Here is a 16,974-nt window from a genome sequence, read left to right as displayed (position 1 = left end):
ATCGAGTCCGATGACACCATAACAGTGAGAATTTCAGGATTTATCCGCGTCCCGTTTCAGGAGGCCCGGCCCTGTGAACTTGACCGCCCGTAATTCAACCCGCGACACTGTTCATCAGAAAGCCTCCACAAACCTGGAGCCTCAGTCAGGGACAACAGCAAATGAGAGAGGGCAGAGAGTAATAGTAAATAGTAATGTGTGTATGTGCGTGTGTGTGTAGGTGTCTTGTGCATACATGTGTGTTTAAGCCTCCTGCAGGAATGTAAATGAGTGTGAGAGGAAATGAGAAACGGAGGAGAGAGAGAGCGAGGGTAAGAAATCCTAACAGAGTTCTAAGAGGTTTTTTATTATCTTCCTCTCATCCATCCTCTATGAGATGTCGAAGCAGCGCTGATGATGAAAGGAATGAACTCTACTCCTGCATCGATACGGGGGGAGGGGGAGATACAGAGAGGAAGAGACAGAGGCTGTCTCAGTGTTTGACATGCCGGCAAATCAGGCTTTCCTAACCCGCGAACATCAAATACTTTATCTCCCCATAGATGACTGGAGACGACGTTATTACCATGGATTAACACGCCGTTATTGGCTGAAGGGCACTTTGACACACCGACACACCGACTCCTGCACACACCTGTCCAATAATATGACAGAATTTCAGACACCGACCTGCCAATAATGACATCCAGTGTTTTTGATATCGCCTCGACTTTTCATTAGTGTTCAAAGTGAGCGGAGAGTTACGATTAAAACGGGAAATGAATTCAAAATTAGAAATTAGAGACAGACAGGCTACTCTGTCTACTCTTATTACGACGGCGCTCCTTATCACGATGGAACAAGCGGAGCAAATGCATTCATTTTTAGCCAATATAATGTCAATTATGGCATGTTGGACCAAAGTAATACTTATCAATGAGCTACATATAGAAGGGGGACAAAATAATAATCAAAACACAGCACAATATACACAGTAAATGCATTTTGAATAAAAGTGCATTTATGCCTCTCGTTCACTGACACACTAACGGCAGCAGAATGGCCGAACCATCCAGAGCCGTGTTGACATGTTGGAACCAGGAATTGGACCACTAACACTGTGATTACTGGCTACTGCCCCCAAAATGATTAAAGGGCTATTACACTGAATTGTACAGATGTTTGTGTTATTGTGTAAAGAATCTATACAGTGGAAACCGCTTATAGTGATCACGGTTACAGTGATCAACTGCTTATACCAGGGGTCAGCGACCTGCGTCTCTTTAGCTCCTCTCTAGTGGCTCCTTGTGGATTTATAAAAATGGAAATGAATAACTGTTTTTTAGTTTACATTTTAATTTTTATTTATCATTGTTGCAGGTCTATGGTACGACGGTACGACGGAGTATTAGGGCCACATTGAGGAAAAAAATTAATCTGAGATTTCGAGAATAAAGTCATAATATTATAAAGTAGTAATTTACGTGTTATTTTCTTTTTTAGTTATGACTTTATTCTCGCAATATTACGACCTTTTTTCTCGTAATATTTTGACTTTAATCTGTAAATCTCAGATGTTTTTTCCCTCCATGTGGCCCTAATACTCCGTCGTACATTGTCTCTTTGGCCCTCACTGCATTAGACTTATATACTATATACTTAGACTATAAACTGTGTCACCTTCATCACAATGATCAAATGTTTTGCGGCTCCAGACAGATTTTTTTTCTTTTTTTTTTGCCTAAAATGGCTCTGTTTGATAGTAAAGGTCGCTGACCCCTGACTTATATGGATCAAAAAGCTTGGGACAGAATCATTTCTATATAAATGTTGTTTAAATAATCAAGTTGTCCCCTTACAGTGCTTATTTTGAGTCTTTTCAAACAGGACAATATATGGAAAAACATTTTTAAAAATAAGTTAGACTAACAATTTTTTTTTTTTTTTTTTTACATTACTCCCCTTGATGCTTTACGTCAAGGACCGTCTGTTTTCCAGCTGGATACCTGAGGCTGATGCTGCGTGCACATTGACATCATGATGGGAAAAGGAAAGTCATTTTCTCTGAATGATAAACGAATGCACACACGGGGGGGAAAGCACCTGTGGTTGAAGCCGCCCTCGTCAAGTGGATTGATATAATGCTTGGTCATGTAATGCCCCCAAAGTGAAACTCTGCACATCCTCAATTGGCTCTGCGGCACCGGTGGCCGCATGCAGACGAACGGACGGCACCAGCCTCCCTCCATGCCGCTCACCGGGTGAGCGAGCAAGCGAGGAGCTCCGGCAAAGGTGCACCATTCATCTGCATGTGTGTCAGTGTCTCAGTGTCACAGAGCCGGCCAAAAACAGCAACGTCTCACCCTTTGGTGAAGGAAAAGGCAGAAGAAGTGGCAGCAAGCCAGTAAATAGTGAAGCTCTCTGTTTCATTACTTTGTATTCATGTAATAAATATACAAATGATAATTATTGTAGCAATATGCAGCTCAATGGTGCCACTTTATTTTACCCCCCTCTATTGAGTAAATAGCTGTGAGCAAAGTTTTGTGAATGCATCTGTAACTCCTCCTCTGAAACATCCATAACTGGTGTCAATGAATGCTTCATAACACAGTTCAACCGAGCTGCAATCATGTGTAAAGATATATAAGTAGACGTGTGAACACAAGCAGGTTTAAATAATAAGTCTGGTGATATTCTATATTTTCTTTACCGTCAACAAATAATAAGTGTTGTCCAGCAAAGCCTGATCCAGCTTCTACATGCATCTGTGTGCTACAGAGCTCCATTGTTGTCCACAAGTATAAAAAACACACCAATGATCCTGACATGTGTATTCATCTTTTCGAGTTAATCCAACAAACACAATCCAGCTGCCAAAAATACTCGCTGGCGCACCAGATCGGTGGCTGAAAACAAAATCACTATTTCCTTCTGTTTGAGTAACATTTTGCTAAAAGCGACAGCGCCGGCTGTTATATGCCCCGGAAATAATGAAAGTGTGGATTCACGACCCGTTTTTAAAGATTTAGTGGTAAAGAATGGACTGGAGGCCGACAGCCACAGACAGATTGGTCTCTCGCAGACAAAACAACAAAAACATATAGAATATCTCCATCCTTATACTTTAAAACGGTTTATAAATGTGCTAAGAAGACATATATCATATATAACAATGTTATATTATCAAGCATTCATTATGTGTTTCTACACCAGTAACAGATGCTTCATATGAGCAGCGAGTCGTAAATACACTTTAACCGTCCTTATATCTGCTTAAAACTACAATGTGTTTTAAACCATTTATTAATTGATTATATAGTGCTTATAAAAGATCAATAGGGAGTGTTTTAAAATAAAGACTCTCATGCTGCATTCACGTGGAATCAGGCAGACGGACAACAACTTATGGAAGGCACAGGGAAAAATAACAGTCCGACAGACGCAGGACGGCAAAACGAAACACTCGTGATGATATGTTGCTATGGTGATGTAATGAAATATATTAAATAAAATGATTTAATGTCTACTATTTAATGCAATTATTCTCGTAATGCATGTAGTTATTAAATGCAGCTTTCTCTTAATATTATAGTGGAAACGTAAAAGAAATTTCTCCAGTGTGAGGGAGCTACGCTACATACGGTTGTAAATTACTTAAGTGTACGGCAAAAAGTTAAAATGTTTTAATATTGGACGGCACATTGCCGGTATTCTCTGAAGGCCTCACCTACATTTTTCTTCTTTTTTTTAAAAACGTATATTTATTGATTTTATATATTTAACACATACAACACAGAACTTTCCACCAAATTGAACATATGGCAGTGTATACAAATAATAAAAAAAAACACTTGAAAGTAAATAGCTAAACATGAAGTTAAAAAGGACTTATATTTACAATGAAAATATCATGAAGTAAATCAATAAAATAAAAATAAATAAATATATGGATAAATAAATAAATAAATAAGATAAATAAGATAAATGAGATAAATAAGATAAATTAAATTAAGAATATGGTCACAAACATAAAACAAAGCACACATTCCTCACAATAGATGAGTCATATTTACTCTAGCTTCATTTTTCTTCACCTAATTCCACCGTCTTGCTCTCGCCCACTAAAACTATATCCGGTTTGCCGTCGGCCTGATTCCATGTGAACGCAGCATTACTGATTCATTCTTATGCAGAGCACAGCTGGTTTGGAAACAAAGATGGCTTCCTGACATGCAAAAAGATGAGAGGCTTGCTGTGTAAAGTTGCTAAGAGACTGTAGAGATACAGTGGACACTTCTAAAAAAAAACTATATTTAGCTGCAGGAGTTTTTCTGGTGTTTTTCTCAGCAGGTTAAAAAGGAAGGCAACGTGTCTCATTCTTACTAAAATACACCACGTTTCCATTTCTGTTCCTTTTTTGTTCATTTTGAAGGCTGTTGGCAGCGACAGTTTTATGCTGGTGAACATTTTTCTGAGTGACTCAAAAGTTGTTTGAACTAAACTGTTCTGTAATCAGGAAACAAACGAGTAAATGTAAAAGGATTTAACAGGAAATATATTAAAGAATGGAGAAGAAGAGAAAGGGATAGAGGAGAGAGAGAGCATGAGAGACAATAGAAGAGTGGGATCAAAGATGAGACTAAAAAAAGGAATAAAAAGAGAACAGGAGGAGGAAAAGGGAGAAAAAGGGGAGCGATAAGAGGGGTAAAGAGGACGATTGTGTCTGCTCTCTTGTTGCTGTGTGTTCCCTCTGGTTGGCAAAGTCTAAAGCAGTTGTGTGTAAAAGCCTCAGGGAAGTAATACACAATGGCACACTCACACACACACACACAGTACCACACACACACTGCAGGCTCAGTGTGTGTGTGTGTGTGTCTGCGTCACTGTGGGAGAGTCCAGTGCTGTGCCCCTGTTTATAACCTGTCAGACAGACACTAATCCACACCAACAGCTCCCAGGTGACCAATGGGCTCGCTGCCCTCGCAAGTGACGAGCCGCTAGGCCCGTTGAATCCCTCTGACCTCCACACACACACATACACACACACAACCACACACTCTGCTTGTGTGTGCCAGCCAGCATGTGTTCGTGTAGAGAGTAAGAGGGAATGAAACTGCCGGGCAGGAGGAGGCTACAGCCTGGCTGGAGAGCACACCGAGCACAACGCAGCCAAATCGATACTTCAATCAGTGTGTGGCAAAGACTAAAGGGGGTGAGGGAGGCCGAGAAGGCAGGGGGAGGAAGAAGAAGAGGTGGATGCTGGGGTGGAGTGGATATAAAGAAGAAGAAGAAGAAGAAAGGTTGATTTGGAGAGAGCAGAGTGAGATACTTTGTGGCAGTGATTTGATGTATAGCACAGCGCGGCCGGCCACGTACCTGCTGGCGTAATGTTCAATCCTGCTGTGTGTGTCTGCGTGGGGCAGCTTCGGCGAGGAGCACGGCCTGGGAACAACACAAGCCAACGTTAATACCTCAACAAAGCATTTCTAACACTCTCACTCCAAGTGTTATAGTTGAAAAAAAACACCTCACACATATTGCTATAATCCAGAAAAAAAAAGTTATATTTGTGAACCTCGTTGCAGCAAAGAGAAACGACTTGTTTCACAGCGGAGGAAAATAATTCATGCAAGTGCTGCACTTAAAGCTGCAGTAGGCAGTATATATTTTTGGCATCATTGGGCAAAAATTCCATAATAACCTTTCAGCATATTGTAATTCAAGTGTTCTGAGAGATAACTAGACTTCTGTTCCTCCTCATGGCTCTGTTTTCAGGCTTTAGAAACATCTAGCCCATGACGGAAGACTTTGACCAATCACAGGTCATTTCATTGAGAGAGCGTTCCTATTGGCTGTGCTCCGGTCATGTGACTTGAACTTGGCGTTCCTTCACCACATTTTACAATGGCTGCGGCGTCACAAACTTTCTCATTTTCCAGCTAAACCGTGCACTACAAGATGATTCTGAAAACATCTGAGGATAGAAATAGACATTAACGTAACAGAATATTGATTCATATTTGATCAGCGCTGCCTAGTTTGACCGTTTGGTCGGAGTTCGCGAGTGATTGACAGCCGGCTCTCATAGACAGCAGCTGGACAGCAGACCTCGGATCAGCTCTTAGTGCTCATTTTCCTCCGGTCTGTGAAATCTTGCAGACGTGCTTTGTGTCGCAACGTTAGGCCCTGCAGCTCATTAGAATGCTTTTACTATAAACGTGTGCTCCCAGATCTTCTCCCTGCAGATCACGCCTCAGTCGAGGCACTGGTTTGAGTTTCAGGAGATCCCTTCCGCCTTATTCTATGTGTAGTTCAACCAAAAGAGTGATGTTCTCTTCTTAGATAGTTCCATTTTAAGAGTTTTCTGTCATGTAGAGGTAAAACTATCCAATATTTCAGGAGAAAGCAAAGATTTGAGAAACATTTTGTGTTGCAGAAATGTTGTTTCTTCTTCCCCATCTCGTTGAAAACATCGCAGACTCTCAGATTTATCTTAAAACTCCTTTGAGGGGTCCCCAGAAGGGAAACCATCGTCGTTAACTACCCCACAAGGTGTATAAAAAAACGTTAAAGTAGCTCCATTTCAACTAGCTACGACATCAAAATGATGCTTTTATATCAATGCATCAGTTATAATACTAAACAATATTATAATAAGCAGCGAGTATAATAAGTATAATAAAATATATTAATATAACAATATGAGGGATCATTCTGCATAATGAGTGCTTTTACTTTTGATGTGTCTGTGTGGCTTCCACCACGGAGTCTCATCTCCAACTCATGTAATGTTTGAGGTTATAAAAGGTGACCCGAGCAGTGACACAATCAGCAACAAACAAGGGGCCCATAATCATGCTAAATCTTCCTGGGTACTGCCGTAGCCCTGAGCTGTGCTTCTTGATGATCTCATGAATTTTAGTCTCATCGCTCTTGTTTTTTCCCTTCGGGTGAGACTCGCTCATGTGAACAGAGCGTCTGAGCTGAGATCACAGGAATAACATTATATTAATTCAGAACACAGAAGCCGTCCCTTTAACCCATCTCAGCGAGGAAGAGAGCCCCGAAAAAATTTGTCAGAGCGCGATAATTAGCCTACGACAGCGGGGAGTCTGAATGGGTCAAAGTGAGAGATAGATGATGGAGAAGCAGCAGCAGCAGAGAGATGTGTCTGTGCGTTGTGTTTGTTTATTTGTGTGGGACTCACGTCTCCGAGCTCTCGGCTTCCAGCACCGATTGCACCGGCAGGTAACCTCTCTGCGGGTGCTTGGTGAAGTACTGCTTCGATCTGAACTTGTTCTTCAGAGTCTTGGCAAAGTCCCTCATCTTCTCCCCCGAGGTCGTCTGAGGTTGTGATTTAGGAGGTGGGGGGTTGAGGAGGGGTGAGAGGTGGAAAGGTTGGAGACTAATTACGACGCTTAAGAACTCTTGAAAATGTTGATTTCTCCAAAATTACCTCATCTGAAATTGTTTTTAGATGACTAACTCATTCCTCCGTCTGCTTTCTCATTCAGTTTCTGCTGCTTCCTTTCTTTCATTTTCTCCCTCTGGCTCTCTTGTTTCCTGCTCTCTCTCTCTCTCTCTCTCTCTCTATCATAGTAGAAATCTATGCCTGTCTGCCTCACTGTTGTGAAAAACCTTAGCTAGCTAATATAAAATATTGTCCAGTGAAAAAAAAAAGAAATCATTGTACAGATGGCCTTTTGCCACATTTTTACAGCTCAGAATTGATTAGAGATTAAATCTGGCAGCATCTCAGTCCACTCCAGCTCCAGCTACTCCTCTGGAAATTAACTCCACTTCGCAGACCGCGCGTGCAATAGCTTAAGACTCTGGTTTTATTGGGGTTTAGTGCACAATGTGTGCTCCAAATAGCACTTTATGTGTGCACTACGTGAGCCAAAAAGGATATTTCTGTTGAGTGGCACTCAATCTCTGCATACTATGGATCTGGACGAGGCAGTGTAAGCGTAGCTAACGGTATATACACTTAGAGATCTTACAGTGGAGAGGAGGGGGGCTAATCTAGGTCTGGCAGCAGGAACGAGGAGATAGGAGTATCTTCTTGGAGCACAGCTGAGTTTTTATTCGTCCCCGGAGCCTTGAATTTGTATTCCGTTAAAGCACTAGATAATGTTTGTCTTACTGGTGTGTAGTACTCCATGATGGGGTAGTGCAGCTTCTTTCCCTTGGTAGTGCGGCCGGTTAGAAAACATGTCTGGCAGATGTCCACATTGAACTGCTTCAGACTGCGATACCTGTCAAGATCAATATAAGAGAGAGGCTGAACAGATGCAAGAGAACGAAGGCTGAGTATAGCGGTGTGTGTGTGTGTGTGTGTGTGTGTGCAGAATGCATGTCTATGTGCTGAACTTATATGCCTTTTTCACACATCCTTCTGCTCCAGACAGGGATGTACTACAATACAGTCACCTGCTAAGATCTCATGTCTCTGTATCTTAAATAATATATATAGCAGAAAAACAAACAACAAAAACAAAACACAGCACACCCAAGGTAATAACAATAACCACAGTCAGAATTAAATTAAATACAAAGCAGACTTTCTTTAAAAAGTACAAGTGTATATACCAGGGGTCAGCAACCTTTACTATCAAAAGAGACATTTTAGGCAAAAAAACAATAATAAATAAATCTGTCTGGAGCCGCAAAACATTTGAGCATTGTGATGAAGGTAACACAGTTTATAGTCTAAGTATATAGTATATAAGTCTAATGCAGTGAGGGCCAAAGAGACAATGTACTACGGAGTATTAGGGCCAGATTGAGGGGAAAAACATCTGAGATTTACAGAATAAAGTCATAACTTTGCGAGAAAAAAGTCGTAATATTACGAGAATAAAGTCATAACTTAACGAGAAAAAAAGAAAATAACACATAAAATTACTACTCTATAGTAGTATAACTTTTTTATCATAATATTACGACTTTATTCTCTAAATCTCAGATTAATTTGTTTACGTCAATGTGGCCCTAATACTCCGTCGTATGTAAACAAAAAACAGTTATTCATTTCCATTTTTAAAAATCCACAGGGAGCCACTGGAGAGGAGCTGAAGAGCCGCAGGTTGCTGAACCCTGATCTATATACAGTACATAGTAAAATAAGGAATATACACAGCAAGGTGCTTTACATTAGACACACTAGTCCTCACCCTGAAAAAATGTAAACTAAACTATTAAAACTTATCGAACACACCTCCTCCATCTTCATTATAAAATCTCTCCAGATGTAATTCCCTCTCAACCACAAATCATACGCTGGAACAGAGTCCATTTTCCACACTCACATGTTTTCATACTTGTTGGCAAAAGATAAGGAGCTTGTCGCTCCAAGGATGGCTACGAGCGACTCGGGCTCCCAACGCCTCCGAGAAACAGTAAAAAATGCTTTTCCAGTATGTGTAAAATTTACTGCATGACCAGAAGGTACGTGTTAAAGATCATAGACCTACATCGATTACAAAACATCAGTAAAAAAAGCTGTGTAACTTTTCCCTGCAATAATAGAGTCTGTGTAACGTTTTAAACTGTATAAGACTGTCTGACATTGACTGAACAATCTTAAATAATAAATGATGTATTGTGATAACTTTCAGCTGATCGATGTATAAACCAATATCTCTACAGTAGACACATTTCTGTGCCAGATATTATAAAAATGAGGAATATTGCATAATAACAGGAACAACATCTGCACCCTGCAATCTGTCTGTACCATATCAATTTTTGAGCAACGTTTTTTGTCAGGGACTTTCAAGCAACAACGCTTGAAGCCTGCCTCAATAAATTCATATTATTGCACAGATTGGAGTGCGCGGCTGCTGCTGCTCTTATAATCATCATACATCGTATCTTAGTTCCAACATCTCCAACGAGCCTTCATCTAGTGAGCAGCGACTCTTATATATAATTAAAACACCAGCTGCCACTACTAAAATTAATGTCTTTGCTTCTACTTTTGACTGTCATAATGCTCCCACAAGTAATATTCTTTCCGTTGTAATGCAAACTACATATTTTTAAGACTTTTTCTTGCATTCGTATTACATACACAACTACTAAACCACACAGTTCTTTAACGTATTAACCTTCGCAGGAAGTAGACCTTTATTTTACACACCCTCATAATGGCAATTTCATCGTACCAAACATGTATTCTTGGGTTGTATAGGGATGTTAATAATTAACCGTTTAACCGTTAACCGACATTAAGCATTTTAACCGATAACGCTATCGGTTAAAATGGTTAAAAGAAATGTTAATATTTAACTCAAAAGCTGAGCGGCTCAGAGGAGGGGCTCCTCTCTTTAAGGAGAAAAGCTGGCCACCTTAAGAGGCGGAGCCGGAGTTGCAGGATACAGGAAGTTCGGATGGAGGAGTTGTAGTTTCGTAGCATTTATTCACCGACAAATAAACTGTACACACTGCTACACCTACGTTCACAGCTAGAACGCCACCAACAACCTCACACTCAACGCCAACAAACACACAGTCTGTTGGAAACTCGCTAAAGTTACGCAGACATAGTGTGCGGCGGCGAGCACGAAGCCTCCGGCAATGCTAGAGCTGCTAACGTAGCACAAACACACACACTGTTTGTTGGAAACTCGCTAAAGTTACGCCGGGCAGACACACAGCTGACAACCTGCTAAACTAAACTAAATGTGTGGTGGAGACTTTTACTGGGAAAGTGGCTGCATGTCCGCGACACTACACGCAGCATCATAGCTGTTAGTTAACGCTCCCGGACGGTGAACTGGAGACTCCCGTCAACCAATATCTGTTGTGCTCCTGCAGCTGGTAAACCGCTGCATGTGAGGCACAAATCTTGTCGGTTAACGGTTAATAATTGGTTAACGATAGGCGTTTATTGGTTAAGAAAATTGTTCAAAATGAGCATCCCTAGTTTAGACCGAGTCTTGTTTTCTGTGATGTTGCAACAGCCCACTGTGAATAAATCTTGATGTCATGCCTACCTGAAGCCCTTGATGGGACACTGTTTGCAGACGTAGCATTTGGCCTGGTGCTTGGTGGACTCTGCAGCAGCCACGCGGTGGAGGACCGGCAGCCAGACCATCGACTGGGGCTCCAGGCTCATCCACTCCAGGAAGTGAGACACCTCGATGGCAGGTTTCCCTGGGGCCTGGAAAAAAGGAAGGCGGGAGGGAGGGAGGAAAGAAAGAAGTGCAGGAGATTGTAAACAATCCAAATATAGAGCAACAGCAGGGCAGGTACACACAGTAATGAGAGGAGAAGGTGGTCCAGCAGTGAGCTGCAGGGAATCAAAGAGAATACAAAAGATAAGAGGAGAAAGGAGAAAGAAGATGTACTACACTATGGCATATATTTTGCTTTAATGCAACTACTTATACAGTTATAAAGCTAAAACACAACAGACATAACTCCTGTGTGTATGCTGTATGTGTGTGTCTGCATGCAGCCCATCCTTGTTGAGATTTCCAGAAAGTGGGATAAAAAGGAAGTCAGCCTAATAAAAGAATGACTCGCCAAGCGCTGAAAATCCGTGATGTGCTAAATTCTCATTAAGTCTGCATCAGAGATGCATTAAGAGGTTGATTTCCCCGGGGCTTCCTCCACCGCTCAAGCAGAGTAGCATAATAAATGTGTGTGTGTGTGCGTGTGTGTGTGTGCACTGATCACACAGACACTGCGAGGTGTACAGAGGTACAGAGTCTCCCGGGGGGATGAAGGAGCTCCACGTGGGAGGTCAAACACTGTAGCGGCTCCCCGCATACAGAACACCTGGAGCTGGCGCTGACTATGCTGAGCACGCCACGGCACGGCAGCTCAGAGCAGCACGCAGAGCAGATGGGATGCTTTAAACATCACCGGTAAAGTAGAGGTGATAAACACTCAGTTAACCATCAAAGCTCTGTGCTTTCTGCACCATATATCCACTAAACTGCATGTTTGTGAATCGAGAATCGACGTAAAACACGTGCACATAAATACAGATTTTTCAGTAAAACTGTTGCATATTCTTAGTCCCAAACTCAATCCATCTGCTGCTCTGCCAGCAGAGAAGAGCTGAAACGATTCCCTGAGTAACTCGATTACTAAAAATGTAAATTCTTTGCACTGAAGCTCAGTTTAACCCCCCGTCCACACCAACACCGGGGCGCACGTTTGCGGTGGCGCTAACAACGGTGTGCGGATTGATTTTGCGAGTGCAACTGAAGGTGGACACGAGGGCTGTCACAAGTAATCCCAAAACAACTATTGGTTTGGAAAGTTGTAATTGCGTATTGCCGCTGGACGGCATGCACCCGAGAGAGAGGAAGACGGAGAAAGGGAGAGGGGGAGAGAGTGAGAGAGACCAACGCACTTATTTTTACAGTCAATGGAACGTCATTTGAAATAATTTTTATTTAAAACTCAGAGTGGTCAAATGTTCAAGTGGAAATCCCTCCCACTCCACCTACCCACTACTCATTACTGGATTAGAGTAATCTTCTACTTTGTTAATATGGAAAAAGAATTAGGTGTACACTGAGAGGATCGTCCGCTGGTTTTAAAAAGACATTGGAACCATTTTTTTTTTGCATACGCTGACAAACTCTTTTCAATATCTCTACCTCGTTGATTGAAAGGATTCCTTTAGTGTTTTATTGTTGCATACTCCTCATATGTACACGTGTATGTGTACTTAGATGTTTACTTTTACAGCTGCCATGCACACAAATTATTTTTGTTTTTTTATATTTAATATTAATATATTTAATTGTTTTTATATTTTTTTTTTAAAGTCTTGTTTTGTTTACTTTCTCATACTGGTGTTTTATTTTTTCTCTTTCTTTGATCTTCTGTTTTGTAATTACTTGAAGCCTAATTTGAAACTCTGTTATATGTGATTTGTCTGGAAACATAATAAGTAAAGTTAGGAAAAAAAATAAAAATAATAAATACAACCCAGAATGTAATAAAGCACTTAAATGGATCGATGTTTTGAAAAAGGAAACCAATTAGTTGTTCATTTTAAAATACCTTATTCTTATTTTCTCTTTTGTATATTTACTATTGCCCTTTCATAATAAAGCAAACATATTTCTTATCCGATACTTGATTGATTGATGGAATAATCGCTAGAATGCTCGATTAGTAAAATAATCGATAGCAGCCGTAAGGCAGAGTCTAAAAGTCAACGTCTATGAGAGGTGGTAGCAACATCTCCATGAACTGACTCTCACTCATTTGCAAGCCGAGTGATAAACGAGCTCACAGGTCAACCCCCAGTTTGCATTACATGGATATTTCATCTGCAACTAAACTCCCTGACATGGAGAAAGGAATTGATTTTAATCAGCTGAAGCTGATACAGCAAGCATGGACCAGAATACAGTGAGTATAATTAGGATCCGCCTCAAAAATGAAGGAATTAAAAAGGCTTTGCAGAGGCCAACTTCTAAAAAAAGCTGCGGCCTGCTCCTCACAACCCCTTTAATTATCTGGTCTTCCAATTTGAATGTCACAAGGTGAAGTTCCTGCAACCTGCGCCAAACGTACAACTTCAGACGGTATTCAGAACAAAGCCAAGGAGAGAAAGACAAATTAATTCATGCTTTGAACATGTCTCCTCATTAGCTGTTGCTCCGTTCGCCATGAACTCTGTGATCTCGCTTCATCATATCAATATTCCAGTCGTAGATCATATTCTATGGCTACAGACATCATGCATTATCTACCAACCGACCGGCTGTATTTTTATGTGCATTAAAAGCAATGCGATGCAATATTAATGTGATGTAATGTTTGTGAGGCATCACTGTGTGGGGCCGTCGGGGCTTCTTTCGGTAAAATAATTATAACTTCTCCATTTCCTCTGCTGATGTTAGTGAAACACAATAGGCTTCACATCGCTGACATCATAATTTTTTCATACTTGGCTTTCGATGGAAGTCATCCAAAGGCAAATGTTTGATATTGTCATTCATTTTTTAAGGACTCTGCATTTAAAAAATTCTGTTTCTGTACAGTATTTGTAATTCTGTCTTGGCACAGACTCAAGCTCTGTTCTGATTATCTGGAGGTCACTCTTCATTTTCTGACACAGTAATTAATAGATTAGCGGGTTTGAGATACATCAGGATACTGTAACAGCATGAATGAGAGGGGATTTGAAGGTCGACTTTCTTGTTGGGGCAATCAAGCCGTTGATTAAAGTACTGAAACTAGCACCATCAAGTCTTAAAACACTCCCCGAGTGGTGGTCAGTCTCTCTCACCAGCTTGTGTGAATATACTGGACTAACGGGAGATTGGCAGAGACGTAGACTCGAGTCACATGACTTGGATTCGAGTCAGACTCGAGTCACAAATTTGACGATTTTAGACTTGACTTGACAATAATACTTATGTTCCCTCAAGGCCAAAGATTAAAAAGTCTGTTATTTAAAAAGTGTGTGCACAAAGATGATCAACTGCCCGGTACAGGAGGTAACTCCGACAGCGTCAGAGATGTTGTTGGGTTTATTTACTTTTTGAGAGATCCTTTATTGATTTGTTTGGGAGGAGGATTTACTCGTTGGGGGAAATAACTCAACCGAATTGAACAAACTGAGCAAAGATCCTTTATTGGTTTGGGAAGAGGATTCACTCGTTGGGGAAAAACTGAACTGAACAAACAGAACTTTTTATCTTTCGTTGTTTATTGCTGAATCCCAGAAAAGTGTTTTTTTGTGGAACTCTGGACTCTTTAGTTTTGGTGAATATTATTGGGACTTGCATTTGATTATCTTACACTTAAAGCTGCAGTAGGCAGTATATATTTGTGGCATCACTGGGCAACAATTCCATAATAACCTTTCAGCATATTGTAATTCAAGTGTTCTGAGAGATAACTAGACTTCTGCTCCTCCTCATGGCTCTGTTTACAGGCTTTAGAAAATCTAGTCTGTGACGGGAGACTTTGACCAATCACAGGTCATTTCATTGAGAGAGCGTTCCTATTGGCTGTGCTCCGGTCATGTGACCAGAACTTTCTCATTTTACAGCTAAACCGTGCACTACAAGATGATTCTGAAATATTTGAGGAGAGAAATAGGCATTAACGTAAAAGAATATTGATTCATATTTGATCAGCGCTGCCTAGTTTGACCGTTTGGTCGGAGTTCGTGAGTGATTGACAGCCGGCTCTCATAGACGGCAGCTGGACAGCAGACCTCAGATCAGCTCTTACTGCTTGTTTTCCTCCGGTCTGTGAAATCTTGCAGATGCCGTTAGGAGCACCGGAGGACACAGAGGAACATGATTTTTTTCAAGTCACCTGTTTCATGTACTACTGTCACGATATAGCGACCGTTTTATAAAGATAACTTTTTTTAATCATAATTTATTTGCACAAATCTCGCCTACTTCAGCTTAAATTCCCCAGATCCACTATGTTTAATCCAATCCGACAGCATCCAATGAAGTTGCAGGGGAAAACTATGATGAAATAACATAACTTAACTGATTTGATGTCAGTTACTCTGATGCTAAAATGGCATTACATTTTGTGAAGAGCCTTACGACTTATTTGTGGTTTGCAAAACAATAACTTGGTGCCACCTCTGAACATTGGGCCACTAAACTCCATCAGTAGTTGAATCCTGTGACTGAAATAAGACGATATCAACGCCACAACAGTGTTTATCTGATCAAATGGGGTAAGGTGAACTCACACATTCCAGACTGATGGTTCTATCTGCTCTTATTGTCCAAACTATGTGTATCTGAATGTGTTTAGGCGTGACATGCACAACGGTAACTCCTCCTGTCTCCTCACCACGCGGAAGCAGCTGCGGACGCTGGGCTCCACGTTGCTGCCCCCGAAAGCGGCGACTTCACCCAACTGGCGGGGGATCTGGATGGCTTCATGGAGCAGCAGGCTGAGGTGACGCTGGTCCGTCAAACCTCCAGGACCGGACACCTGACGGAATAAATCTGCAACCACCAGAAAAAATACACAAAGCGATGAATCAATTATAACTCAACTAATCTGATTATACCGCATTAATGGTGCGCTGCATTTGTATGCATGAAAAACATTTGTATTATCATCACATCTGCATACATTTCTCCCACACGTCTACATCTGCTGATTTACAGCATTTATTGCTTTTTTATTAATGTTCTCAGCTTTTCAAAATGTAAATTAGGTTTTTAATTACAAAGGCAGGCAGCCCACAATTTAAAATATGTGGCACTTTGTCTGCAAAAATAATGGCTTAACTTTAGCATGAATATAAAAAGCGACACATCTGTTTTTCATCTATTTTTTTAACAATGAGCCTCCAGTCCCTGGCAACAGGGTTTTATTAAACCTAGTTATGTGGAATAAAACTCACTTCAGTGACATATAGACAGAATCAGTATTAATGGCCTGGCTGGTCTGCATGGAGATGAAAGAGCTGCATAAGAGGAGTCTTGTCAGGTTTTGAATGAGGCCTTTACCAAGCGAGCTGGGACTCTGTCTGTCACTGAAGAGATGAATGCTGACAGGCGTGTGAGGCTGCTGCACAATGCCAAGCATAAGCAGCATCCCATGTATCCCTCTCTCTGTGTACTTATTCAACCCTGCAGGGACAACACTTGGCTTTAACACCTGCATGTTAAACAGCTTCCTATTTATAGTTCTTATAACCAGAGCTGAGGCGTGTTTGACATTTTAAATGTTCACATTGAGCTTGTCTGGTAGAGATGGGTTTTTTTGGACACGTTTTATGGAGACACTACCGGGGTATATAGGCCTATCACATCCGACACACGCAGCCTGCAATGATGCAAACGCTGCAGTGAGATAAAGGTATTCCTGGAGTTTCCTGCATAAACTATCTGAACATCCATTATTAAGTTTGTTTGTGAAGTTTTCAGTAATTACTAGTTAGCATGAAACTACCTCTTTACTAGATTGGGGTTGCACACCCACAGTTTTACATCTAAAGCCTTTAGTAAAGTCTACATCACCTAC

At 41.0% G+C, this 16,974-nt stretch overlaps 1 protein-coding gene across 8 annotated transcripts in view; it reads right to left on the bottom strand.

Annotated features, from left to right (window-relative positions):
- Positions 1-16,974, bottom strand: part of drp2 (dystrophin related protein 2) — a 213,592-nt gene that overhangs the window by 25,146 nt on the left and 171,472 nt on the right. For all 8 annotated transcript variants that reach the window (XR_012595446.1, XR_012595447.1, XM_074647511.1 and 5 more), the window contains 5 exons: positions 15,790-15,947; positions 10,983-11,149; positions 8,129-8,240; positions 7,190-7,326; positions 5,359-5,424 (listed from right to left, as the gene is read on the bottom strand). Coding sequence is in view for 6 of the 8 variants with exons in the window: in XM_074647511.1 (XP_074503612.1) it covers positions 5,359-5,424; positions 7,190-7,326; positions 8,129-8,240; positions 10,983-11,149; positions 15,790-15,947 (640 nt within the window). In the remaining 2 variants the exon portion in view is untranslated. The remainder of the gene's footprint in view (positions 1-5,358; positions 5,425-7,189; positions 7,327-8,128; positions 8,241-10,982; positions 11,150-15,789; positions 15,948-16,974) is intronic.

This window comes from Sebastes fasciatus, chromosome 10 (genome assembly GCF_043250625.1).
Source record: "Sebastes fasciatus isolate fSebFas1 chromosome 10, fSebFas1.pri, whole genome shotgun sequence".
NCBI lineage: Eukaryota > Metazoa > Chordata > Actinopteri > Perciformes > Sebastidae > Sebastes > Sebastes fasciatus.
The sequence above is the reverse complement of the archived record's forward strand: the minus strand, read 5'-3'. Positions and strand labels throughout refer to the sequence as shown.